Consider the following 27,993-nt stretch of genomic DNA (forward strand, 5'->3'; position numbering starts at 1 on the left):
TGTATGAGCGGTAACGTCACGTACGGTTCCGTGAGAAGGGCGGTGGACAGTTTTTTAATGTTTCTCCTCCGACATTGCATTGCTTTATCTGGCTGGACGTCCTCACTTTTAAAACATCTGATGTTCCTCCTCGTGCATCATTCATGAATTACACGCTATATCCCCACAAAGATTAAAATTATGAAGCCAAAATCAGATCCAGTTCAATAACATAAAAAAAATACTAACCGTTGAATAGCAAACTTCAATACCGTAAAAGGAATCCACCACAGTTCAAGGACTACCCAGTAGAAACTAAAGTCTATACTTAAAGAAACACCCATTAATGTTAAAACATACGAGATTCACTATAATTATAGAATAGCCTAGTAGAAGAACAGAAAAAACCTACTCAATTCTAAGAAATACCAGTAACTCACAAAAATAAATTAATTTCAATTGACAAATTAAAGATTTCACACGAAAATTTAGTGTCAGGAATAAGATAATACCCGAGTTATGTTTGGATCGTCGTTTTTTCTTCTTCTCCTTATCAGCATCCTCAACCCTCTCAAGAACCACAGATGGCTCTGCCACACCGCTACCTCCCTTCATAATTTCTTGATTAAAACTTCAAAAAAAAGTCACAAAAAAACTAAAACCCTAGATCAAATAAAACTCGGACAACTTCCAATGAGTTTAAAAAATAAATATAGGAAGGGACCGAACAAGTAAAAAAAAGATTTAAAAAATGAAGGGAAAAAGGGTTAGGGTTTTAAAAAAGTTTCAAGACGAGGGGAAAGAAATGAATTTAATAGAGGGAGAGAGAGTGTGTGGAAGTGGAAGAGATAATGAGGTGAATATTGGTCGGCGGAAGCATTGGGCGCCGACAACGATTCCTTTGTCGTCCCTCTTTTCTTTTCCTTGTTTTTTTTTACTTTCACTTTCTCGTTTTCTTTCCTTATATTTTCCCTCGTTTTCTTTCCCTTATAGGGGAAGAAAAGGTTTGTCAAAAAAAATATAGGGAAGAAAAGAGCGCGTGAAGTTGGGGTCAGGAACATCTAGCGGCACTGTCATATTTTGAGGTGGTGAATTCCCACGCTTTAGTTTGGTGTTCTGTTACTTCGGTTTCAAGTAGTAATTAAGATATGGCTAAAACACAAAACTAATCCTTCAACTATATGATTATTTTTATTTCGGTTATCTGATTATAAATTTTTAAAATGTCACTAACTAATTAAAGTTACCAAATAGTTCATTTCTATTATTTTAACTCAGTTGTATATTATGAATATATCCTTAATATTTATATAATTATAAATTAATTTTAATTTAAAAAAATAAAAAATATCAATTAAACCATTTGATTAAGTATTTTGATAATACCTGTTTGATGTTCATGTAAGATCCGCGTGATAGTTTTGTTATTACTACAATAAATACATAGATGTTGGAGAATTTAGTATGGTTGTTGTTTTATTGTAATTCACCATTAATTTTATAGAGTAAAATTTACAAATGGTCATTAAACTATGTCAAAATTATCTCTTTGAACACTTAACTTTTAAAAGATACATAATGAATATAAATTTAATTTTGTTACAAAATAGGCACAACACTATTAAGAATATCTCATTGACCCTTCAATTATAATTAAAATTTAATTTACTCTAATTTAATTGAAATAACTCTTATTAGGTTCGTGAATTGAAAATAAAATAGATATAGATAAAATAAATATCATCTTTTATTTTATATATAAATATTAAATTTGTATTGTATAAATTAAAAATTATTTTATGTTATTATAAAATTATGGATGTAAGATTTTTAAATTACATTTAAATTTGTTAAATAAAGTTAAATGCTTAAATCACATCATTAATAAAATAATAATTTATTATTCAATAATATAAATTTTAGAAATCAAAAATTATAATTTCTTTATTTAAAAATACAACAACAATTAAAAAATAATTAGTTATGAAAAATTTTTTTGTTTAAAAAAAATTAATTTCATTGTTTGGTAACTGAATTTTGTTGAAAATATTTTTTTATTTTGAAATAATTTATTTTATATATTTTTAAAAAATTCTAAAGTACTAATTTTCTTAAAATTACTCTTTAAAAAATGTTGAAAAATATTAAAATGAAATTTTAGTTATAATTTAGGAGTTAAATAAGATATTTTTCATTAGTATGTTATTCACCCTTAATACATTTGACAATTGCTATTTATTTTTTACAAAGTTCAAAGTTTAATGTCTATTTTATAATTTACTAATTAAATTTATATTTAAATCATTCTTAAATTTAGTAAAGTTACTAAATAAACAAGTAGAGCTGGTAGAATTTTGAAATTGGTAATTTTTTTAAAAAGAATGATTAGGTATGGTCCTTTCATAAATTAGTAAAGTTTGAATTTAAATTTATAAATTTAAAAAAGTTTAAAATAAAAAATTTGATCGAAATCAATCTAAGATAATAATATTTAGTAAACTTTTTAAGAATGATTTAAATTTATAAATTTAAATTAATCCAAACTTTACTAAATTTATGAAAGGACCATACCTAATCATCTTTTAAAAATATTAACAATTTCAAAATCTACCACTCTACTTGTTATTTGGAACAAATACATATGTAGAGTAACAAACAATGTCCACACCAGAAATAGGAACCGTCCAGCACGACTTTTTACCCCTTTGTTATATTGGGTAAGAACATTGAAAATTTACTTTTGACCAAACATTACTAGTACTCTAATTAAAGAGAAAATACCTCAGTGACCGAAAATTTCTTATAATATACGATTTTAACCAATTTTTTTTGATTTGCCAAAATGACCAACAAAATCGCAATGCGATCTCTAAATCGCAACGCGATCTCCAGTATCGCAAAGTTTCCAGATTTGCAATACGATTCTGACTATCGCAACGTGATAATACATAATCAACGTGATTCTGACTGTCGCAACGCGATAATACATAATCGCAACGCGTTCTGACTGTCGCAACGCGTAAATACATAATCGCAACGCGATTCTGACCGTCGCAACGCTGAATTTCAAATTCGCAACAGGTTTTGTTTCGCAACACACAATGTTTTGGGTATAACTACGCAGCAGCAACAACTTATAACCTAAATTCCTAAATCGCAACTCATTCCGTCTCCATCATCTCTCCGGCGAATCGTCATATATCCAACGACATCCTTCCCCATCCGGCAACAGGTTTTAGTTTCGCAGCTCGTTTATTTAGTAAATTAATTTACAATAATGAATCATCTAATGTTGATCATGTTGGATAGATTTGTGTTTTGGAGGGTCATGGGAGAATGTTCATGGTGTTTACAATATGTCTTACCCCGAATCTTCAACTAAAAACTATCATTAAAAAAGTTAACTTATGAAACTCTAATGTACGTGTTGCAAATAAATTGAATTTAGAGCCCTTAAGTGGATTTAGGCTATCTTATCATAGAAAAAGTAAAGTTTATTTGTTAACCGACAATGAAGATGTTGAACAATTCATTGCTTACATTGTGTTTCGCAAGATGATGTACATTGCATGTTGTTGAACCTAGAAGTAGTGAATTGGGTCAGTAGCGGGTAGTAATCAACTAAGTTTTTAACCCCAGTTTGGTGCTCAAAATTTAATGTTCCACCACAATTTCATCACCAAGCAAATTTGTTTCACCAATTCCAATACCAAACACAATCTCACCCACCCTTTCCCTAATCCAAATCCCAATCAACTTTCAGCACCAAATTCCAGTTTTCGTATTGACCAGTTAGACGATGATGAGCCAACAGAAAAATTGTGAGTACTAGTCGGTATTCGAAATTTGATCTTGGTCAATACCGAACTTTGATCTGGTCAATACTCGGATTTTGATGATGTTCAGAAGAAGAAACAGACCCTACGTGTAATGATTTTGATATTGGTCAATACTCAAATTTGATGATGAAACAGCCGCTACCAAGGAAGATGTTGTTGATGATAATGAGGAGGAAGTTATGACTGTGAATGAACTTAGACGATGATGAGCCAACAGAAAAAATTGTGAGTAGTCGGTATTCGAAATTTGATCTTGGTCAATACCCGAACTTTGATCTTGGTCAATACTCGGATTTTGATGATGTTTCAGAAGAAGAAACCGAGGAAGATGTTGTTGATGATAATGAGAGGAAGTTATACTGTGAATGAACCTTGAACATCCATTCTGTAATTCATATAACCCTGAAGAAGAAAAGAAGAATAAGAAATCCCCGAAGAAAAGTCCCCGAAGAAAATGCCATGGGAGTATAACTGGAATATGCCAGAATTACTTTAGATACCGGAAGAAGAGTTGGTAAAAATAGCAGTTGATTGTTACACAAAAATTATTCGTATCAAGAAAGATGATTGTTTTGATACAAGGAAGACTTGAAGATAGCTTTGTATACGAAATGTGTGAAGATGGCTATCAACTAAAAGTTAACAATCAAGCAAAGATCGTTTCGAAACAAGGTATATGATTGACAAAATTGTACGTGTCGTATGATTGCAAAGAGGATAAAAGATTGCGAATGTTTCAAGTTAGGACTTTTATTGATAAACATACATGTTCAAGAACCCAAGTTTTTCCTCACCATAGACAGGCAAACAAAAAGGTATTGGGTGGTTTTCTGGCTGAGTTAATGTTTTTGAATGGCAGGGTATATTGGGGACATGAAATTATGACTGACATGAATGCTCGGTTCAAGATTAGTATCTCATATCTCAACTTGGAGAGCCAATGTTATGCCTTGGAATGTTGAGGGGGTTGCAGAAGCATCGTTTGCCCAACTGCCGGCTTATTGTCACATTTTAAAGCTGAAAAAATCCTGGGTCGATAACTCATATCAAACAGATAGATTGACGCTTTGAGTTGCTGTTTATCGCCATTGGTGCTGTGGTTAGTAATCAATATAATTTGTTGACTCATTTTTGTTAGTACATGCATTTCACATTTAAATGATTATATTTCTTGTGTATATGGTTTTGTAGATTCGTTCGTTTATTACTTGCATGCGCCCAGTTATTATAGTTGACGAGCACATTTAAAATGTCAATACCTTGGAGTAAACTTATTAGCAGTAGCCATGGATGCTAACAATGGGATACTGCCAATAGCTTACGGGGTTGGCAAATCTTAACCTCTGATTCATGGACATGGTTTTGGGGCATCTTAGGGATTGCATAGATCCTATTAGCAATCTGACAATCATACCGATAGGGCAAACTCAATTGACAATGTTGTTAGAAAAAATGTCACTAAATGCTATAAAAATCACAAATGGACATACTGGAAGGCTGTAAAGCTTATCGGGAAGTGTATTTTAATAAGCATATAATGTTTAAGACGTGTTTTGTCTCAGTGTGCTCAAACACTAGAAGATGTCGGGTTTGAAAGATGGTCAAGAGTACATCAACTTGGAGCAAGATATGGTTTCATGACGTCTAATAGTGCAGAATCAATCAACGCTCTAAGTCGTCATTCCCGGAAATTACCCATTACTATGTTAATGGAGTTTTTTTCGAGCCTCTATTCAACAGTGGTACTACAAGAAAAGAAACCATGCATGTATTATTCTTTAAATTCGTAACTTATCATATATTTTACTAAGTATTATTTATTTAAATTTACAGGAACATTGGAACTCGTGTTATACCATGGACTGAAAAAAAGATAACGAAACGTGTTGTGAAGTCAACGTCATGAGAGTTGAACATGTTCAAACACTTTGTTTGAAGTACTGGATAATAACTTAAATGGCTTGTCGATCTAATGCAAAGACATGTAGTTGTATGAAATGACAAACATCTGGTTATCCGTGTGGCCATGTTATAAAAGTTGCTCTTCATCTAAACCAGATGATTCAAGCACATACGCTATGGATTGCTACACTACAGAAGTATATCGACTGACTTATGCCGAGATTATCTACCCTATTCCACATCCTTCTGAGTGGGACATACAGATGACTTACAAACAGTTTTGCCACCAGCCATGGACAGAAGGCTACCTGGCCGACCAAAAAGTCACGATCGTATACCGTCTAAAGGTAAAGAGATAGAGATCGACATGTAGTCGGTGCAAGGAAAGTGATCATACAAGGTTAACATGTGGATCACCAGTGCCATCACAATCATCTTTTCCTCTACCAAAATATGATCCTCATCAAAATTCAAAGCTCATATGGTGTCAAGAAAAAGGCAATCAAAATTGAAATCAAAATTAAAATCCCAATCATAATCGGCTTCACCTTTTGGGACTATTAACTTAGGTGATTTTTAAATGCAAACGTTGTATTATGTCTATTTTATGTGTAAACTTTTAACATTTTCAGTTAGGCATATTAGTAACTTGAGTTTGAACATTGCTATGATATGTTCAGTTGTTATCACTTATTACACATTTTTGAATATCGCAACGCGAATTTGACTATTTTGTGTATTTTATGTGTAAACTTTTAACATTTTCAGTTAGGCATGTATTAGTAACTTGAGTTTGAACATTGCTATGATCTGTTCAGTTGTTATCATTTATTACACATTCATTTGAATATCACAACGCGAATTTGACTATTATGTGTATTTTATGTGTAAACTTTTAACATTTTCAGTTAGGCATGTATTAGTAACTTGAGTTTGAACATTGCTATGATCTGTTCAGTTGTTATCAATTATTACACATTCATTTGAATATCGCAATGCGAATTTGACTATCGTAACACGAATTTGACTATCGCAACGCGAATTTGACTATCGCAGTGCAAATTTGACTATCGCAACGTGAATTTGATTATCGCAACGGGAATTTGACTATCGCAACGAGAAAATCGTAAAGCGTATTAGACTATCGCAATGCGAATTAACTTTCGCGTTGCGATTTGGCTTTCGCATTACGATTTTGACTTTCGCATTGCGATTTTGACTTTCGCATTGCGATTTTGAGTTTAGCGTTGCGAAAGTGTACCTTCAATAGGTCTTTTGCCTTCAATATGATGCATATTGAAATCAACAAATCAACTTTTACATTTCAATCATTAAATAAGCACAAATAAGAATTATTACATCAATTAAACAAATCAACTTTTACAATCAATTAAATAATCACAAATAAGATTATTTACACATCAATTAAACAAATCAACTTTTACAAATCAACTTTTACAAATCAATTAAACAAGCAAAAATGCTAATATTCTTATTTTCCTCATCAATTAAACAAATCAGACTTTTAAGAATCAATTAAACAATAAAAAAAGTGTACCCCAGACAGTTGTTTATGCACCCATACATCAATTTCACGCAGCTCACTTCAGGATTAACCTGCAGAAACCAAACATTTGCTCAAACAACACTTTCTACACATCTAAAACCAACAAACACAAATTATTATTGAATTCTAGGTACTAACAACACTTGCATTTGACTTACAAATTGTTTATGGACACTTTCATAACGCGGATGCATGTAGGCAGCGTCTTGCATATATCGCTCTAGCCATAAAATGTCGAAACCACAAGCCTATTGCACCTCTATCTCTATCGGTGAGGTAGAAACTGTGTACTTCCTGTCGTCAAACGCTCCAAGCACTGCATACGAGAAGACCACAATCCCCTCTGGCTTCCTGCGTTTGTTGTGGCACAGTCTCGTCTTTGATAACTGTAACATTGAACTTCTTTGGCTTCTTGTTTCCATAATAAGTCCAATAATTAATCGCATCCAAGAATTTAGCCAAATGAGAGCTTCATCCCTTAATAATATCTCTTAAATCAGACAATGATATGTAATTTATCATGCTGTCATATACTATTGTCTTCAGGGATGGGAGCTGAAGCTCGACGAGAAGCCAATGAGTACGTTCTAAAATAGGGATAAACACCTGCAATCGTAAGTAATAATTCAAATTGTGCACTTATTTATGAACACCTTTAAAATATTTAAAAAAATAAATACTAACCTTATCAACATCCCACCATGCAGGATAAAGTTTAGCTTGTCCATTAGCCACACATATGATTCCTATCGTTGATTCTTCAAGTGAACTACGTGAAAAGACGTCGGCATAATTGTATATCGAGTATTTTTTTATTTTTCTTCAATTTCCTAACTATTAGAAGACGTGACACCCATGCATCAATATGTTGTTTTACAAAAAAAAGATATATTAGTGAATTATATAAATTAAAAAAATTAATCAAATGAAATATAAGAAGAAATATAAGACTTACCCCCCATCGAAATAACCTTTGTCTTCAACCCCTAATAACACACCCCACCAAGACGATCAATCAACAAATGCATATCATCGTTGAGTTTGTATATGTCAGCGTAACACCCTTGGCTCCGCTCATGTAGATAAAAATCAACTGCGGTCTTAGCCCAAAGGGTATTATCCAGAATTGTTTCCGGTAGTTATCTCCTCTCCACTTCATCTGCCGGAATGGTACTGGCCGGTAACTCATACGAAAGCCAATAGTCATCCATCATGTCCGACATGTGAGGGGGTTTCTCAATAATTTAACATATTACGCCATATGAATCGGGCTCTTGAATGGTGGGAGGGACCTCTTCAACGATTACAGGGGCCTCTTGAACGGTGGGAGGGGACTCTTGAGGGATTATAGGGGCCTCTGAACGATAGGAAAGGCCTCTTGAACGATGACATATGAGTCGGGCTTCTTCTTACGGAGTCTTCACACTATTGGGGTGAACGGAGACGTAATGGCACGTGCACACCGTCTGATGCGTGAACCCCGTCGTGCAAGAAAAACCCGACGTAAAGCATTCACCTTATCGGGCCGCTAAAAATAAATTAATACATAAATCAATAAATAAACAGACATGATATTAAACAATGAAAACAAAGAAAAATATGTTTCAAACTTGCACGATATTCACCCAAGTCATTATTCTATCATAGTTCATAAAATGCATCAGATAACATTCCGGAAGTAAGCACTTATAAACATTTAAAATGACAACATATAGGTTTAGTGTTCAAGGACAACATAAAGAGTAGGTAGTAGTTTATTCTTGAAACTTAAATTTGCAACACTGTGAAGTTAGTATTTATCTTTGTCTTTTGGTTGAAGTAATGCAATCCATTCAAGTTTCAATTGCAGAAGAAGAATAATTTCTGAAACTTAAAATCGCAACACAAACTTAAATCGCAACGCAAATGACTATCGCAACGCGAATTTGACTATCGCAACTGGATAATCGCAATGCGAAATAAAAATCGCAACGCAAAACCAAAATCGCAACGCGAAACTAAATTCGCGTTGCGATAGTCATTTTCGCATTGCGATTTTCACGTTGCGATTTTTATTTCGCATTACGATTATCCCGTTGCGATAGTCATTTTCGCGTTGCGATTTTTAAGTTTTGTGTTGCGACTATTCTTCTTCTGTAAATTGAAACTTGAATGGATTGCATTACTTCAACCAAAAGACAAAACAAAGACAAATACTAACTTCACAGGGTTATTTTAGAACTGTTTAGCAGTATTAGCAGCAACCGAATGAATTTACTAAGCAATCTAAGTGAAATAGTTAATATAAGTGAAATTACAAGTAAATCAAGTTAAATATGAAAAATGTTAAACTTACCTCATTGCGTAGAGTATGAACCTCATTCTGTAACGATGCTACCATCTCACGTAGAGCCGCTACCTCACCACGTAAAGTAGATACCTCGTCACGCCATGCACCATTGTCATCGCGTAAAGTACCGACCTCCTCACGCAAGGCATTGACCTCATCACGTAACTCCCCTAACTCATCCCGTGGAGGTGGAGAACAGGGAGATAAATGTCGTGGCATTTTCCGGTCGCCTATCATGAGGTGATGGTGGAGAGAGGCTGAGGACGATGATGTGACGGAATAGGTGATGGCTCTCGTTGTAGAGGTATATAGTGTGGTCGATCAGGTGATGGCTCTGGGTGAGGTGATGACTCTCGAAGTGGAGGCTGCTCATCATCCGTGCCATCAAAAAAACGCTTATTAGCTTGCCACCAATCAGTTGCAAGCTCAGCCTCCGTGGGTGTCAACCTCTGTAATGGAGTGTTGGCCTCCTAACAATATAAAAGCTCAAACAAAGTTAAACGTGTACTATTAATAACTTGTTTATATATGGTAGTATTTGTGTTAACTTACATCATTTATTGTCGTATACCGTAGTAACTCTTCCCAAATCAATAGCCACCGTTTCCTCTTCCAGGAAATAGCTCTAGGAATATCATTTGAAGTTTTTAATGCATATGTCTGCATGTCGGGAAAAGCCTCAAATATCCAAATCTACAAAAACAATATAATACACAAACATTAGTAATTGTTAAATAATTAATTATAATTTTGGAAACATTATATAGAAATTCTTACCTTAAAGGCCCAAATAAAGCCTGACAAAGTGTATTTGGAACCATCGCCATGCAAACTTTTGCGGTCATCAAAGGCATATGACAACTTATTCGAGGTAGCTTTCCATAGATACGAACCCCACGGAAATAGGTTCCATGCATTTATGTCCTCTACCAATAATATTAGGTCCTTAGAAATAGGTTGTCTGGCCTCTCTGCCTAAAAAGCGGCATGCAAAAGTACTAAAAGGCATACTTGGACAACATCGACGTCATCTATTCGAGTAAACCATCTTTCTTATTCAATAATCTCGTCAAGGCGTCGACGTGTAAATTCAGCTTCTCCATTGACAACTCAGGAAAAACTCGGGATAACCATGATGGGCGGGTAATATGACTAGTGTATCGACCTACATCATCGTGTCCGAAGCGTAGACCAGTGATTAAGCAAAACTCCTCCCGCCCAAAACACGTATACGCCGGTGAAAAATGAAACCATATCTCTTAATTACCACGTTTTATACTCTCGGGTAAATCGCTAGTCATGGTCTGAAGCCACAAATGGGTCAACATAACATCTCCACCCGGATGTTGTACTTTCAGCCATGGTCCGAAGGAAGTATCCTCAAACAATTTTCTTTGTACATGTGAAAGATTCGACGCAATTGTAGTGACTAGGCTTATTTTATTCCTTAAGGTCAATTGAGCCAAAAAAAAGTTCTACAAAAACAATAAACATACCAAGTTAGATTAAAAACTACACTTTGAAGATATACCAAAACAATAATAAATTATTAAAGAGTAGTAGTAGTTTATTCTTCAAACTTAAATTTGCAATACTGTGAATTTCGTATTTGTCTTTGTTTTTTGATTGAAGTAATGCAATTCATTCAAGTTTCAATTTGCAGAAGAATAATAGTTTCTGAAACTTAAAATCGCAACACGAAAATGACTATCGCAACACGAAAATGACTATCGCAACGCGAATTAAACTATCGTTGCGATTTTCATTTCGCGCTGCGATCCTCGGTTTCAAATAGTCATTGTCTAAAATTGAAACTTGAATGAATTGCATTACTTCAACCAAAAGACAAAACTAAGACAAATACTAACTTTACAGGGTTAAAGACTAAACAGTTTAGCAGTATTGGCAGCAATCGAATGAATTTAATAAGCAATCTAAGTGAAATGGTTAATCTATTATTGAAATTACCAGTAAACTTATCATCAATTTCAATATGAAAAACCTAATAATAATGCAAAATTTCAAAATAAAAATAATTAAAAAAACTAACCCTCGGTGGTTGATTTGGTTGATTTTCCATTTCTGATCATGAATGATTGTGAGGGTGGCTCTGATAGATGGAGATAGATGGATTTCGCCGGAGATGGGGACGGATTTCGTCGGAGATGGGGACGGATGTCGCTGTAGAGACTGAGAATGGAGATGGGATTGAGTTGTGATTTAGGGTTTTAGGTTAAGAGTTGCGATTACGGGATGTATTAATATTTGTGTTTGGAATTTGAAAATAAAATACGTGTTGCGATACTAATGACGCTTTGAAAATCGCATTGTGATTTTGTATTATCGCGTTGGGATAGTCAGAATCGCGTTGCGATAGTCAGAATCGCGTTGCGATTTACATATTCGCATTGCGATAGTCAAAATCGCGTTGCGAATCTGGAAACTGATTTGCGATACTGGAGATCGCGTTGCGATTTAGATATCACATTGCGATTTTGTTGGTCATTTTGGCAAATCGAAAAAAGTTGGTCAAAATCGTATATATAAGGAATTTTCGGTCATTGAAGTTATTTTCTCTTAATTAGAAGAGATAAATAGAATTAATCTTATATAAATTAAATCAATTATACGTTAATTTAATTAATATTTTTTAATAATTTGAGTGATTATAAAATAATATTTATTATTTTTTTTAGTTTTTGATAATATGTATACATTCGCAACTACGCAAACTCAAAATCTCTAAAAAAAATAATTTTTTCTACCATTGAGATCACGTTACGAGTTCAATCGACATTTTAAAATTATAAGTTTATTTTTTATGAGTTTGGGGTAAAAACAAGGTAACATTTTCAGAGATAACTCTTAACCTTTTAACATCGAACACTCATATCTCTGAAGTCATGATGCTCGAACTTGTGCCCTCATGGAATAACAACAATTTATTTATCACGAAAGTCACTTGGTTCGTTATAAGTTTTTATATGATTGAGTGTGTTTATTATCATTTGAAAATATTTAAATATTTTGAATAAATAACGTTGTTAAAAATATTTTATTTCTTATTTTAAACTTAATTGACGTGGGTTATATAGCCCCAAATTAAACGATAAGCTCTATCATAATAGATCAACGATAGATGACTCATGGTTAGGTTTGATTAAAAATAAATTATTTGTTTAAATTTAATTTAAAATATAATAAAACGTCGAATAATTATATTTTTACAATATAATTTAATAAAACATTTTATTATTTGAATGATAATCCAAAATCAACACGTCAATGTGAACTTTGAAATCTTATCTTAAATTTAATCCAAATCAAAGAGATAATTTGATACATTAAAAATCTAATAACAACCAAAGTATTAATAAAGATTTGCCTGACAAGATGATGAGGATAAGAGAAGAAATGACAAAACAATAAAAGGGTTGTGGATTTCTAAATTGCCACCGTCAGTTGCACCATCGGTTCTATATTTGGATGGTGACTTCGTCTAAAACGACACGAGATACGGATTTTCCCATCTATTATAATTGTTATATTTTTAGAGGTGATTTTCGAAAATATTAGAGTTTCTATTAAACTGAATTTAATGAAATTATTAGCAAGATAAGATTTTTAATCTAACAAATTCACTATAAAAACAAATTTATAGTTTGATGAACAAATTTATCTAACATATCAACCTACAAATAATTATGATAATCAATTTTTATACTGTCTTCTCTATCTTCTATAACCAACTTTTCACTTTATCCAAACACCATTCAACCGAGACTAAAGAAGGATTGATCGCCGTTATAACGAGGGATATGATGAAGGTATCTCTAAACCCTTGGTCAAGGAAGGTGGCTCAATACCCATCTCTTTTTATTGATGTGTTATTTAATATCATATTTTGTTGTTCTCGCATTTTAATTTTATTTGGATTCCTTCAACTTAACAAGAGAGGGCGAAATTATGATAACATCTATGGGAAGAGTACAACGAGTGCATTCATTGAAATTAATTTCTAATATAAAATAGGATAAAATTCATAAATAGTCACGAATTTTTTAAATTATTTTTATTTATCATTGACTTTTAAAAATTATAAATAGACATTAAACTTTGAACTTTATTAAAAAAATAAACAGCAAACATTAAATGTTATTAAGGGGTGTATAACATACTAAATTAATGAAAAATATCTTATTTAACCCCTCAATTATAACTAAAATTGCATTTTAACATTTCCAATATTTTTAACGAGTAATTTTAAAATATTAGAAAATTTAGAATATTTTTAAAATATATAAAAATAAATTATTTTCAAAATTAAAAAAATATTTTCAACAAAATTCAGTTACCAAACAATGAAATTATTATTTTTTATTAAACAAAAATTATTTTATAACTAATTATTTGTTTAATTGTTGTTGTATTTTTAAAATAAAAAATTATAATTTTCGATTTCTAAAAATTTATATTATTGAATAATAAATTTTTTTTTTATTGCTGATGCAATTTAAGCATTTAACTTTTATTTAATAAATTTAAATGTAATTTAAAAATCATACATCCATAATTTTATAATATCATATCAAGTAATTTTAATTTATACAATACAAATTTAATATTTATAATATAAATTTAAAAATGATATTTATTTTATCTATATCTATTTATTTTCAATTCAACGAACCTAATAAGAATTATTTCAATTAAATTTAAGAGTAAAATTAAATTTTAGTTATAATTGAAGGGTCAAATGAGACATTTCTTAATGTTTTGTGCCTATTTTGTAACAAATTAATTTAATATTCATTACGTAACTTTAAAAGTTAAGTGTTCACAAAGATAATTTTGACATAATTTAATGACCATTTGTAAATTTTACTCTATAAAATTAGTGGTGAATTACAATGAATGACAAGCATTCTAAATTTTTTCAAAACAAAAATGTCGCGCGTGGATCTTACATGAACATCAGATATGTATTTATCAAAAAACTTGATCGAATGGTTAAATTGATATAATTTTTATTTTTTAAAATTAAAATTAATTTATAGTTATATAAATATTAAGGACTATATTCATAATTATACAACTGAGTTAAAAATAATAGAAATGAACTATTTGGTAACTTTTAATTAGTTAAGTGACATTTTATAAATTTATAATTAGATAACCGAAATAAAAATTATCATATAGTTGAAGGACTATTTTTGTGTTTTAACCATATCTTAATTACTACTTGGAACCGAAGTAACAGAACACCAAACCAAAGCATGGGAATTCACCACCTCAAAATATGACACGTGCTGCTAGATGTATTCATGACCCAACTTCACGCGCTCTTTTACTCCCCTAAGGGAAAGAAAACGAGGGAAAATATAAGTAAGAGAAAGAAACCGAGAAAGTGAAAGTAAAGAAAAAACAAAGGAAAAGAAAAGAAGAGGTAAAAGGAAAGAGGGCGACAAAGGAATCGTTGTCGGCGCCCAATGCTTCCGCCGACCAATATTCACCTCATTATCTCTTCCACTTCCACACACTCTCTCTCCCTCTATTAAATTCAATTTTCTTTTCCCTCTGTCTTGAAACTTTTTTTTAAAACCCTAACCCTTTTTCCCTTCGTTTTTTAAATCCTTTTTTTACTTGTTCGGTCCCTTCCTATATTTATTTTTTAAACCCATTGGAAGTTGTCCGAGTTTTTATTTGATCTAGGGTTTTAGTTTTTTGTGACTTTTTTTTTGAAGTTTTAATCAAGAGAAATTATGAAGGGAGGTAGCGGTGTGGCAGAGCCATCTGTGGTTCTTGAGAGGGTTGAGGATGCTGATAAGGAGAAGAAGAAAAAACGACGATCCAATCGTCGATCCAAACCTAACTCGGGTATTATTCTTATTCCTGACACTAAATTTTCATGTGAAAATCTTTAATTTGTCAATTGAAATGAATTTATTTTTGTGAGTTTACTGGTATTTCTTAGAATTGAGTAGGTTTTTCTGTTCTTCTACTAGGCTATTCTATAATTATAGTGAATTCTATGTTTTAACATTTAATGGGTGTTTCTTTAAGTATAGACTTTTAGTTTTCTACTGGGTAGTCCTTGAACTGTGGTGGATTCCTTTTACGGTATTGAAGTTTTGCTATTCAACGGTTAGTATTTTTTTTATGTTTATTGAACTGGGATCTGATTTTGGCTTCATAATTTTAATCTTTGTGGGGATATAGCGTGTAATTCAGTGAATGATGCACGAGGAGGAACATCAGATGTTTTTAAAAGTGAGGACAAAACTAGTGGCTTGACATCTATGAATCGTTCTTCGTCGAAACAAGGGCTGGAGATGGCTTCCAACGAACATACTCCCGTTAGAGCATCTGATGTTGGTTTTGCTTCTATGCCTACAATGCATATAAACAAACGGATTGGCTTTGGCTCTGATGATACTGCTGTTGATGTTGGTGGAACTTTTTCAAACTCTTGCTTTGAATCAATTGCCTATCCGGGGTCATCTCCATCCTACCAGTTTGAGGGTTTTATTAGAAAGAAGCTGTTTGCTACATACTGGCCTATAGAGGCTGTAAATGACGCTTTGGAGGTTTGTTCGAATTTCAAAATTTGCTCTTATAATTGATTTCTTTTTTGTACTATCAAATTATTATTGAATTTACAAATATTTTTTTATTCATCAATAACCTACATTCTACTTGTTCTATAAGAATGAAATAGCCTATAAGAAAGTAATAAATGCCAAAAGTTGGGAAACTTGAATTGACATTATTTGTTTAATAAAAGGGCTTTTAAAGTACCTAAGGAGACACGTTAGGGGTTTGAAGTTTTGAACTCTAGTTTCCAAGTCGGAGATTTCAAGTTCAAATCTTATGATCGAAGAGTAAACCATCATTTCCTATTATAGGTTCATATGAAAATGTACCGGTTTATTTCTGTGTATAAATTGAACATTTAAATTTGGCTAAACAATTTATTATCCATTATCAGTTATGTCCCATTGTATTATAACTTGTAGATAGTTCATAGTATTACATTTAAAAAAATACAATTCACATGTAAATCGCCCATCTAATAAAAACTAGTAATAAATATGCACCTAATTCTTGTAATTTGTATTTTTTTATTAATATATATGGTTTAGGTGACAGATTCATCAATTTTATTTCTGTGTTTGTTTCTCGATTGTTACCCTTGATGTTCAACCCCTTTGCAGAAAGGGGAAGCTTTCAAAGCATTGTTTCATGTGAATGCTCACAACCAACTCGAGGTTTGTGGTTGCTTTTGTTTGTTTTATGACAAAACTCACATGATAAATCTTGTATGCTGACATGGGAGTCTGTGATATACCGCTAGGCATATTGCAAAATCGATGGGGTACCTACGGATGTTCTTGTCAGTGGAATTTCTTCACAGAATAGAGCTGTAAGTATGAGATTCTCAGGGTTTATGTTCTTTATGTTATTGCAAATGCTAATGTTTCTTTATATGTAGGCTAGCCTATTAGTCTATATTGGGATGAATCTAATAATTGCCAATATATTTATCCTTTCTTATAGGTTGAGGGAGATACTGTGGTTATTAAGGTTGATCCCTTAGGATTGTGGACCAAGATGAAAGGGTCAAATGGGTCCTCAAACAATTCTACGGTGGTAGAAGATTGTAACATAGTCCAAGAAGTCAATGGGGTAGCTGGTAATAGCTACAAGAGTAAACGTATAGTAGATGCAGATTGTGAGTATGTTAACAGTAGAAGTGGAGTGCCACTTGAGAAAGGGGTTTATAATGAAACTCAAGTGACCAAAGCAGAAGCGTACAACCATGTTAATGGGCATAACCAATATGGTTCAGAGTCTTTGCATGTGGGTCGTTTACTGGGCAGAATGAACACAAAAATTCAGTGGATACGTTGGCTGCTATTACTAGTCGATACCCTCTGAGACGGCCTACTGCAAAGGTTGTTGCAATTGTTGAAAAGTCTGTTCGACGTGATGCTATTGTTGGCTTTCTTAATGTTAAGCAGTGGTTTCGAGAACTTAATAGAAAAGATGCACAGAAAAATTCTGCTATTTTTGACAATGAGTATGTTACTTTGACCCCAACTGATCCAAGATTTCCCAAAATGATCGTTTTTGTGAGAGACTTACCAGACTGTATACAGAAAAGGTTGGTAGGTGGTGATGTGACAGTTGAGATGGAGTTGCTTGCTGCCCAAATTGAAGATTGGAGTGCTGACAGTCCTTTTCCACGAGCTCATGTCTCTCGTTCTTTTGGACGGGGCAGTGAATTGGAAACACAAATCAATGCAATTCTATATCAAAATGCAATTCATTGTACTGATTTTCCTCCTCAAGTTCTATCTTGTCTTCCAAGTGTTCCTTGGGAAATCCCGTCGAAGGGATTTCGAATTCGAAAAGACCTTAGAGATTTGTGTGTGTTTACTATTGACCCTACCACCGCATCCGACCTTGATGATGCTTTATCTATTGAAAAGTTATCCAAGGACACTTTTAGAGTAGGTGTACACATTGCAGATGTGTCATACTTTGTGTTACCAAACACAGCCTTAGATGTAGAAGCTCGGATTCGATCAACCAGCGTGTACTTATTGCAAAGGAAGATACAGATGTTGCCATCTTTGCTTTCAGAAGAGCTTGGCTCCCTAAATCCTGGAGTTGATAGGTTTGCCTTTTCTATGTTTTGGGAATTAAACAAAATGGGAGATGTTTTGGATCGTTGGATTGGCCGTACAGTGATAAGGTCTTGTTGTAAGCTGTCATATAAGCATGCACAAGACATCATTCAAAGGGTAACTGATCTGGAGAAATCTAATACTTTAGAAGGATTACCACAGTTGCATGGAAAATTTGAATGGGCTGATGTTATTAGATCTGTTACATGTCTTCATGAAATTTCAAAAACTTTGAAGGAGAAAAGATTTAGCAGTGGTGCTCTACAACTTGAAAGCACTAAAGTTGTTTACCTAGTTGATGAAGATGGGGTTCCATATGATAGCAGTCTAAGTGAGCGTATGGATTCAAATTTTCTTGTTGAGGAGTTCATGCTTTTGGCAAATGTGACAGCTGCAGAAGTAATATCTAGAGCTTTTCCCCATAGTGCATTATTGCGAAGACATCCTGAACCTAACATGAGGAAGCTTAAAGAGTTTGAAGCTTTTTGCCGCAAACATGGTATAGCATTGGATACTTCCTCATCTAGTCAGCTTAACCAATCTTTGGAAAAATTAAGGGAAAAACTCAAGGATGATTCTGTTCTTTTTGATATTCTCATCTCATATGCTTCAAAATCAATGCAATTGGCTAGTTACTTTTGCAGCGGAGACTTAAAAGAGAATTTAAATGATTGGGGTCATTATGGGTTGGCTGTTCCTCTCTATACACATTTCACTTCACCTCTACGTCGCTATCCAGACATCGTTGTACATCGGACATTGGCTGCAGTAATTGAAGCTGAGGCGTTATATATGAAGCATAGAAAGGCACTTAAAGGTAACAATGGGGAGGAAGTGTCTAGAAAGTGTTTCTCTGGTATTTATTTTGATAAGGAAGCTGCAGAGTCTCCACAAGGGAAGGATGCCTTGTCAAATGCTGCATTGAAGCATGGAATTCCTTCCCCTGAACTACTTGGTGATGTTGCTGCATATTGTAATGAGAGAAAGCTGGCCAGTAGGCATGCCGAGGATGCCTGTGAGAAACTCTATATGTGGGTTTTGCTGAAGAAATGCAAGGTATGCCTATTACTTTTCTTGTTTATGCCTTTTCCTTTATATGTGGGTTTCGGTCCATACGGTAATGCTTCCCTAGTTATGATAATTTCTATTACTGTTCAATTCTTAAAGTCTATGTTTGCTTGTTTTCACGTGTGTTTTGACTACTTAAGAAAATGGTCCTGCTTTAAACATCCCGAGTGTAATGTTCCTAGAAATTAAGTTATTACTGATTGTTTGGCATCTATTACCATTACATATCACTTTTGCTGTATAGAAATGTTTTCTTTTGCCTTAATCTTGTAGTTAAACATATGAAGATGTGGATGTTTAGTGATTGTTTCCTTTTATGCTTATTCGATTTTGTTGTGGTTGAGATTGCCCTTGTGACTGATGTTTTTCCCCCTCCTTTTGTTTGTTTTCTCAGATTTTGTTGTCTGATGCTAGAGTATTGGGATTGGGCCCAAGATTTATGTCTGTTTATATTCAGAAACTGGCGGTAAGTGATTTATTTTGTTTTCGTATAATTCCATCAAACTGTACATGGTTTTGGTGCTCATGTTTCTGCACTTTCAGATTGAGAGGAGAATACACTATGATGAAGTTGAAGGGTTAACTGTAGAATGGCTGGAGTCTACCTCTACGCTGGTGCTCAGTTTATCTGGCCACAAACGTTTGTTCAAGAGAGGTGGCCCTGGGAATTACATGTCTCTTGGAAACGCTGCATGGGTCGTGAATCCTTACGATCTAAGTATGGAAACAGATAGTATCGATGAATGTGATGCAACATGCACATTGAAGGGTGAGGCAGAGCCATCCTCAAAGTCGGGGGTTGATCCCGGAACTTTTCCTCTAACCGTGCGTATGCTTTCAACAATTCCTGTGGTGCTGTATGCAATTGGTGGTGATGATGGACCCCTTGAGATTGGGGTACGCTTATACATGAGTTCCTATTTGAAGTAACTCGTGTTTTAGACAAGGGCAGCTAAGTAGTATTGAAGGAGCTGTGAGGTAGACAGAACCTTGTACGGAATGAAGAGGTTCTGTTGTGGACAAGGAAGTAGTGTATAGCTTAAGTGGTGTAGATATAACGGTGTGGATTGGGATCAGGTGGTTTGGTTTTGGGTTTTTGAAGAAGCCGTGTGTTTGTGGGGGTTTATAACTAAATAGCTGCTCTTTGGGAATTGGCCCGTGTTTTTATCGGCCAGTTCCAACTAATGTTTTTCCTTTAGTAACTAAAAAGCATTCGAGACCGAGCTTAGGAATCGGTTGAATGCTTGTATTTGCTGGACTGCAGCCCGAATGGCTTTTTTGAAGTTTGGGTGGCTCATTTGCTTTGTTTCCAGATTCTTTGTTTTTTTGTTTTTAAAGTTTTAATCAGACATTGTTATGACTTTCTTTTCTTGAATGACGCTTTCACTTCTCTCGGATAGTGTTTATACATATATAATCATGTTCCAATAATTATATATTTTTCTTTCATAAAATCAATGATATAAATAAGAAAATAACTTAATTGATACTAGATTGTATTGAGAAAATATTTTATACAAAATACATTTTCATTAAAATTTATTTAAGTAAATAATTTATCGGTGTGAGAACTGACTTGTTTTTAAATTTAACAGTTTAAATTTTATGTTTAATTTTCAGGTAATAATTTTAAATTTATTTAATTTTAAATTATATAACAAAGTAAAAGGATAATTTTACTATTTTTTTTAATTGAGTGCTAATGAATTTCGTATGAATTAGGATACAGTTTATCGTAAATAACAACGTGAAACGAAAATAGGAACTCATGTATAAGCGTACATGTATAAATTATCAAGCGTACTTGATGTTGAGGATAATCTACTATTTTACCTCCCCTTACTTCATGCATATGAAAAAAAAGGACAACCATATATTTAAGAACGAGGTTTAAATTCAAATCGAGTTTCAATTATTGTGAAGTTTAAAAATTTTAGTATAACAAGTGCTCGAATCAAATTTAATTTTAAAATTTTAAAATCGAATCCAACTAAAATATACTCGAACTCCAGTTAACTACTTTACCATCCTAAACACCGTAGTATAACAAAAGAACATCTGAATCTGGAAAACTCAGTGCCCTAACTGAATATTCGGCAAATCCAAACCTCGATTAAAGAAAATGAAGGTTTGAACTTACTTAATCTCAAGCATAACTGACAAGGGTGAGAAGCAATGACATCGTGTTACGGACCGTTGATCGATCTCTCAGAAGCTTCTCATCATATGGGTCACTTCGTCCAGCTTCTGGTTTTCGTTCACCGCTCCACTCCTGTTCAGGTTTCTCTAATCTCTCCCTCTGTTCAACTGTGTGGGTCTGTGTTTTTTCCTTTTTTTTCTTCAATAACTGTGATTTCTAACATCTCCGTGTGTTCCGTGTGGGTGAAACGAAAGTATAAATTATCTAAAGGAGGAGAAATAATCAAGACGGACATTCAGGTGGGCGATGACACTCAATCCCTTTTCTCCGTCTCCTTATGGAAAAAAGAACTGCGATCAATCGCTGCTGCAGGCGACATCGTCTTATTGCGAAGTACACTGACTAGTTTAAATTCTTAGTCTTTTATTTATTTCACTATTAATTCCGTTTAAATTTGTGATACTCTATATTTGTGCTTTAATCTCAGATGTCAAGATTACAAAATTCCGAGATGTTTTCGAGGCCAGAAGTGATGACTGGTCATCTTTACACTGTCTAGTCCACCCTTACCAGTCCCTTGTTTCAAAGAGTATGACTGAAGTTTCTTGTTTGAATATAATGGTGTTTTATTCATTTATATATATATGTGTGTGTGTGATATTTAATAAGAGTGTGATTTCAGTTGTTAAACAATAGAAGCTCGTTAACTAAGTGGAGCCTTGTGTTCATACTTTGTTGTAGGTGCAATTGAATTAGTAGCAGAGTGTAAAATGGGGATAGTGGTCAAAGAAAAGCTTTCCAAGGTTATAGAATGGGTGCGGAGGACCGGATATTATGCTATTGAGAATGTTGACCCATATGATCATCAAGTATTCGTTTCTCTCTTCTATAATTTTATACTAAAGTCTCATGTTTTTCTTGCATTTGCTATTTGAGGAACTTGAAAATAACTCTTTCATCATGATTTTCAATTTTGGTAATCTACCCTTCGTTATCATATATTTTGTGATGTCTTGTTGTGAATTACGTCATCTTGCTAAAATTGCTCATGCTTGAATAGAAGTGAATGTTTGCCCTATTTTATGCATCTTGCTATTGAATTTGTTTGCTTTGGGATAAATTTTTTGCTTGTTTTTAAAACTCGTCTGATAAAGTGTACCAAATTAGATTACCATGCCTTTTCCCGTTGCTTATTTATCTTTTTGGTCTATAGGTTCTAGCGTATTGCTGTTATTTAATCCATGTTTGACTATATTTGTTGTAAATGTTTTCAATAATATATATGTTTGATTTCACTTCAGAAGAGGCGACTATCCAGAAATTGGAAAGTGCCAGAACCAAATAAATGGAGAGAATGTCCCTCACTTTCAGAAGTTTTGTGCCTGAACAGTAACTGTAAGGCGATATTTAGTGCTTCTGTTGGAGAGATTTTTCTGCCGATTACATGGAGGCGCATTGGAGAATCTGAAAATGAAAATATGTTTATTAGCAGGAGATTATATACATCAGCAGGCAATGGTTTAGCTGAAGATCTTATATGCACTGGTTGCCAGCTATGTGGTTCCCCTTTGCATCAAGAGCACGGGTATGGTAAATATCCTCAAATTTTCTTGCATGGCTTTTACTGTTATGAACGGATAGGATTTCAATGGCCATATACTTTCTAGCAGGTCTATATTTGGGAGAGTTCCACTCTATTGTGAGAAAAGCTCGGATCGCCTTCATGCAGTCAACTTGATATATAGGCCTTTTATGGTATTGATTTCTTCTTGAACTTATTTGGCTGATCACCTTATATCACTCAAAGAGTGGAACTATCTCATGTTTTCTGCTGAAATGGCCAAGGATAGTTTCTATTGAAAGAAGATTTATATTATTCAATGCATATTATTTGTGAATATATCTTCATCTGCACATAAAAAGGTAATTGTTTAGAATGATGCATATGACTTGTATGATTATTTCAGCATTTGCAAACCAAAGTTGCAAATAATGTAATTTGAATTTTATTTCTGCAAATATATGTGGTCTAGTCTGCAACTTCATTTGTTATTTCATGAATCCGAAGTCTGTTGAACAAACAAATTCTGTTCTGTTTAATATTTCTCTGTGCTTTACACTCCAAAGCTCTTTGTAACTTGTAGTTACCTTTCCATCTATGATCATATATATATAATGAACCTCTTTTGCGTTGGTGTCTTGCATATTTTTTTTGGGTATATTTTCTTGTATCCAACCCATTGACTGACTAATCCGGATCGGGTTCTATAGAAACCCATTATGGTGGTGACCATTCCAACTCAATCTCTAAACCAACTAGTTGTGTTTCTCTCTTTTATCAGTTTTGTTGTTTATTTTCCCCAGTTCTAGGAAATGGTTAAAGATTTATCAGTTTTTTTTTTAAATCGTTCTTTATGCATCTTCGAGTTTCATTTTTCAATAGTGGAAGATAGCACTGAATTTTTTCATTACCTGCATCTTTGTCTTTGGTATTTTCCCCATCTTCAAGTTATCATAATTCATTAGGATTGCTTTCTTGAATTTGCTTTCCTTTAGATTATTTTATTGTCTTTGGTTGCAGTTATATTTATGGGATGAATATGAACACATGCCGGTACTGGTAAAAAACAATGCTGCAGAGAGATTGTTTGGAAGCATCAAGGCCGAAAGAGTTTTCTTGTGCTATAGAGAGTCCAAGTGTGATAAAACCCTCAATCCGGGTTGTGTTGCTAAGAACAGTCAGCGCGGTTGTGGCACAAGAACCCACGATTCTCCAAAAGCTGCTGGGACAAGTCATTCGGAGTATTGCTCATCAGATGCACACGAGAGGCAGGCAAATGGGCAGAACCTAAAAAGCATAAATGTTTTTCAAATTTGGTTAGTTGTTCTTAAAATGCTGTTGCAGCAAGGAAAAAACAGTCCAATGAAGTTTGAAGTTGCTGTAAATGCCAGCCTTGATGTAGAAAATGGGAGATTCGAAATGCTATCTGTTTCAACCCCTTGTTTTAAAAATAGTCCTTGGAATGAATTGAATGTTTGAATACGGGGATTAAATGTTCTTATTCCTAATTGCCATGGATGATGAATGCAAAGCTAAACATTAAATTGTATGGGAGGCAATCTTCAAGTGGTTAAATACAGCAGCATAGAGAAGGGAAACACATAATCAAAGACCAGGAGCCAACCCAGAGGCTAAAGATTTATTTGTTCGAAAAACGCACCATGGGTTTGAACCCTTGGAAAAAGCAAATTAAAGTATAGAAGATTTGAGGCAAAACTTGAGAAATGTTAACAAGTACAGACACTGCGTTTCCTCTTGTTGCTCTGCAGGCCCTTTACAGATGTAGATTTTAACGGGGCCGTTAGTAGGTCCAATGTCTATTTATTTAAGCCCATAAAAAAATATGTCAAGACCGCAGAGCCGGAGGAGCACCGAGTCAAAAAATAAAAACGAAGGTCGGGGAAGAATCCGGTGAAGCGCCAGAACACCATCACCACCGTGATGCCAGTCTTGCATCGCCCTCAATTCTTGATTCCATTGACGCCTCTTCTCAATCCCTGGACCTCATCAAACTCTTCGAGGTTCCTTTCTTGTTCTCCATATTTACAGCACCATAGAATTAATCGCAAATTGGAAAAAGTTTTTAATTCCTTCTTTTTTTTGTTTATTTTTATGTTTTGTTCTAGCAAAATTATATTGCTTGAATCAAGTTGAGTTGTTGAAAATGTCTAAAAACTTTTAGCAATTTATCCAAGGCCTCGGAATCTAATGTAAACCTCTCAATGTCTGATTTCCAGAGGGAAATTTTCTAAAATTTATTAGGGCATTTTTTTCTTCCTTTAACATGTTAAAACCGTGACGGTAGCTTTTCTTATTGCTGATGCTCCCCTTAACATTTTCTCCTCACATAATCACCCATGTTTTAAAGCATCGGCCATTTCAGTTCAAACACGATTATACAACCAAGTTTTGTTCATTACTGCCTTTTGATTTTAGCTACTTTTGTAGCTTTGATTATCATATGGGATAGCTTATACATCTTCATGATTTGTGCCTGTAAGTGCTGAATTGAACACATTCCATATGTTTTTCTTTTTTTTTCTTGGAAAGCTTGTTTCTTTGCCGTGTCAATTGTTTCGTTGTTTCATTCAGGAAAACTTAGAGAAATTGAATGAGGCACTCACGGGTTCAGATCATTCATGGACAGCTCTAACTTTAGAGGTAATTATATAATCTCTTTTAAAGCATGTGTAAAACAGTTTTCAATTTGATTGATTGCAGTTGTTCTTTTTGCAAAGCATTTGTAGAACAACTTTGCATTGATTATTTTCAATTGTTTCTGTTGCAACTTACGTCATATATGCGCACGGGAATCTGTCAGCCTGGGCTGCAATTTTACTTGTTTCTTTAGCTAGAAACACTTCTTCAATTTGGGCATCAATTCTTTGATTTTAGCTCTTGTTCAAGAATCCCCCCTCCTCAGTTTTGTTTAGTTAATATCTATTCAAGAAGTTTTCACCACTCGAACTCAGCCGTGACTGTTGAATATGAAAACATGTCTGACATGAGTATTTTCAATTCTGTTACATTTCTTCGTGTATCTGGATATGGATATGTTTCTTATGTGGATGTGGAAAGTTCAAAAAAGCTGAGGAGTCAGACCATTGTAGATTTTCAATCATTCTGTTAACAAACTTCCCTTTGGTTATTCCAGCCGTGCACTGCTCTGGAAACTGCAAACAGGTTGGTTCAGTCCACCGACACAAATGTTTGATTGCTGTCAACCAAGGTGGGGGAACTTGAGAGGATTATCAAGGGGGAAGATTCTGCGGTCACAGCAGCCAGAGGCATCTCAGTCTCTCTAAAGCAAGGAGGATCATCTGTAGCTACTCAAAACTGAGAAATATCCGGATCTCGTTAAGAACATATAGTCGTAGGCCCTTGGTACTGAGTAGGGATGAGCACGGGAATTCGAATCCAACGGGTTTTCGATTGGATCGGGTTTTTTATTAAAAAATTTGGGTTCGGGTCTGGTCGAGTTTTTAAAAGTATAAGTTAGGATTGTGTTCAGGTTTAGGGTGAAAAATATCTAATCTGATCAAACCCGAAAAATAATATAATTATACTTTATATATTTGAAGATAAGTGCAATAATACTCATCTTTATATTATTGCTTAATTAACTCCCTATTTTATTGAATAAAATTAATAATTTTATATTATTTCGAGTCGGAATTGGGTTTTATCTCAAAAGTTAGGTCAAGCTTTGAGTCGGTGACATTACTCTGAACTTGGGGTTGAATTTCGGATGGAAGGTATAAAATTTCTTTGGTCTGGTCGGGTTAATCGGAAACCCGACCCAACCCATGTACATTCCTACTTGGGAGGCAGTTTATATATTGGAAAAGGTCCCAGAAAAGGATCCTGTAAGAAGAAATTCCGACCCATTTTCAAATGTACTTTAGGGTTCATTTGCATTGTGCATTGTTTGTTGATGGGCGTAGCAATTTGTGGTAAAGCCTGCTAGCCCCATTGCTACAACGTGACTTCTAATGAATACATTAGCCAATTAATTGAACTTTGTTCCGAGTGCACAATGACCAACATATTGAAATAATATTTCAGTGTTATTTATTTGTTCTACAATTAAACTATTATTAAATATAAATTCAACCCAGATCGATTCTAACTACAAAAAATCATATTGAAAAAATATCTTAGGGTGGAGCAAAGACATTATATTCCCATCAGAGCCCCCATTTTACAGCTCTAGCTTCCCATTAATCTAAGCCCCACCTTAATCATCAGTGAGTCAGATCTAATCACCCACGCTTCATAAGTACATTAATACTATATTTAACATTCAATATAAACAACCATGTGCTTAACCACCTTTAACAGTTCCCCAAAATCTTATAGTCAGAGGGATTTTACTTTTACCTTCTAAAACTCCGTAACTTTTAGAATCTATCAAAAAAATGGATGTCTTTTGTTCCCATATGTAATAGATTAGGGGAGGTAAGATAGTAGGTTGCCCCCAATACTATATTGAGAACAGCTTCCGTTGGAGACCTCCAAATTATGAAATGCCCTCCATGGGACTCAATCATACGACCTCAAGGTTAAGAACCTTGTGCTTTACCAATCGAGCTGGATGATCATTTTGACTAATGCCTCTAACTAGATATCATATGCTTAAATTTAATAACCTTAATTACGGTTAAAATTTTGACTCACTCATCACTGGTAACGAGAGATGTTTTCTTTTTTCCAATTCTCAAATTAAAATTTGTAAATGCATAGGGGAACTGCAATTGATTTAAGGAGTGCTTAATCGTATTATAGAAATAAAGAGACAATATTACTTGAAATTATCGCTCCACGTGGAAGACAAAGGAACGGTCTGCTGACATGTAGGGAAAAAAACTTTAGCTTAAACTATCAGTCTAACCACATAGTTTAATTAGCTAAATAATCAA

The 27,993-nt window shown here is 33.9% G+C and overlaps 1 protein-coding gene and 2 pseudogenes across 4 annotated transcripts; all 3 read left to right on the forward strand.

The window, feature by feature from the left end:
• The first annotated feature begins 15,043 nt into the window (after positions 1 to 15,043).
• On the forward strand, positions 15,044 to 20,666 carry LOC120195092 (annotated as a pseudogene).
• A 757-nt stretch (positions 20,667 to 21,423) lies between these two features.
• LOC120195093 lies at positions 21,424 to 24,666 on the forward strand. 4 transcript variants are annotated; one of them, XM_039197199.1, is made up of 7 exons: positions 21,424 to 21,906; positions 22,001 to 22,102; positions 22,255 to 22,382; positions 22,815 to 23,098; positions 23,181 to 23,268; positions 24,095 to 24,561; positions 24,613 to 24,666. In XM_039197199.1, exons 1-6 carry the CDS (start codon positions 21,549 to 21,551, stop codon positions 24,551 to 24,553), a joined length of 1,419 nt encoding a protein of 472 aa, XP_039053130.1. In that variant the 5' UTR covers positions 21,424 to 21,548; the 3' UTR covers positions 24,554 to 24,561; positions 24,613 to 24,666. The 4 variants fall into 4 exon arrangements, with proteins under 4 accessions (XP_039053130.1, XP_039053129.1, XP_039053131.1 ...); XM_039197201.1 differs by lacking the exon at positions 24,613 to 24,666 and having other exon boundaries at positions 21,425 to 21,653; positions 21,768 to 21,906; positions 24,095 to 24,568; XM_039197198.1 differs by lacking the exon at positions 24,613 to 24,666 and having other exon boundaries at positions 24,095 to 24,568.
• Positions 24,667 to 24,798: 132 nt separating this feature from the next.
• LOC120195073 lies at positions 24,799 to 26,534 on the forward strand (annotated as a pseudogene).
• The last annotated feature ends 1,459 nt before the right edge of the window (positions 26,535 to 27,993 follow it).

Source organism: Hibiscus syriacus, unplaced genomic scaffold (genome assembly GCF_006381635.1).
Source record: "Hibiscus syriacus cultivar Baekdansim isolate YM2019G1 unplaced genomic scaffold, ASM638163v2 tig00117005_pilon, whole genome shotgun sequence".
NCBI lineage: Eukaryota > Viridiplantae > Streptophyta > Magnoliopsida > Malvales > Malvaceae > Hibiscus > Hibiscus syriacus.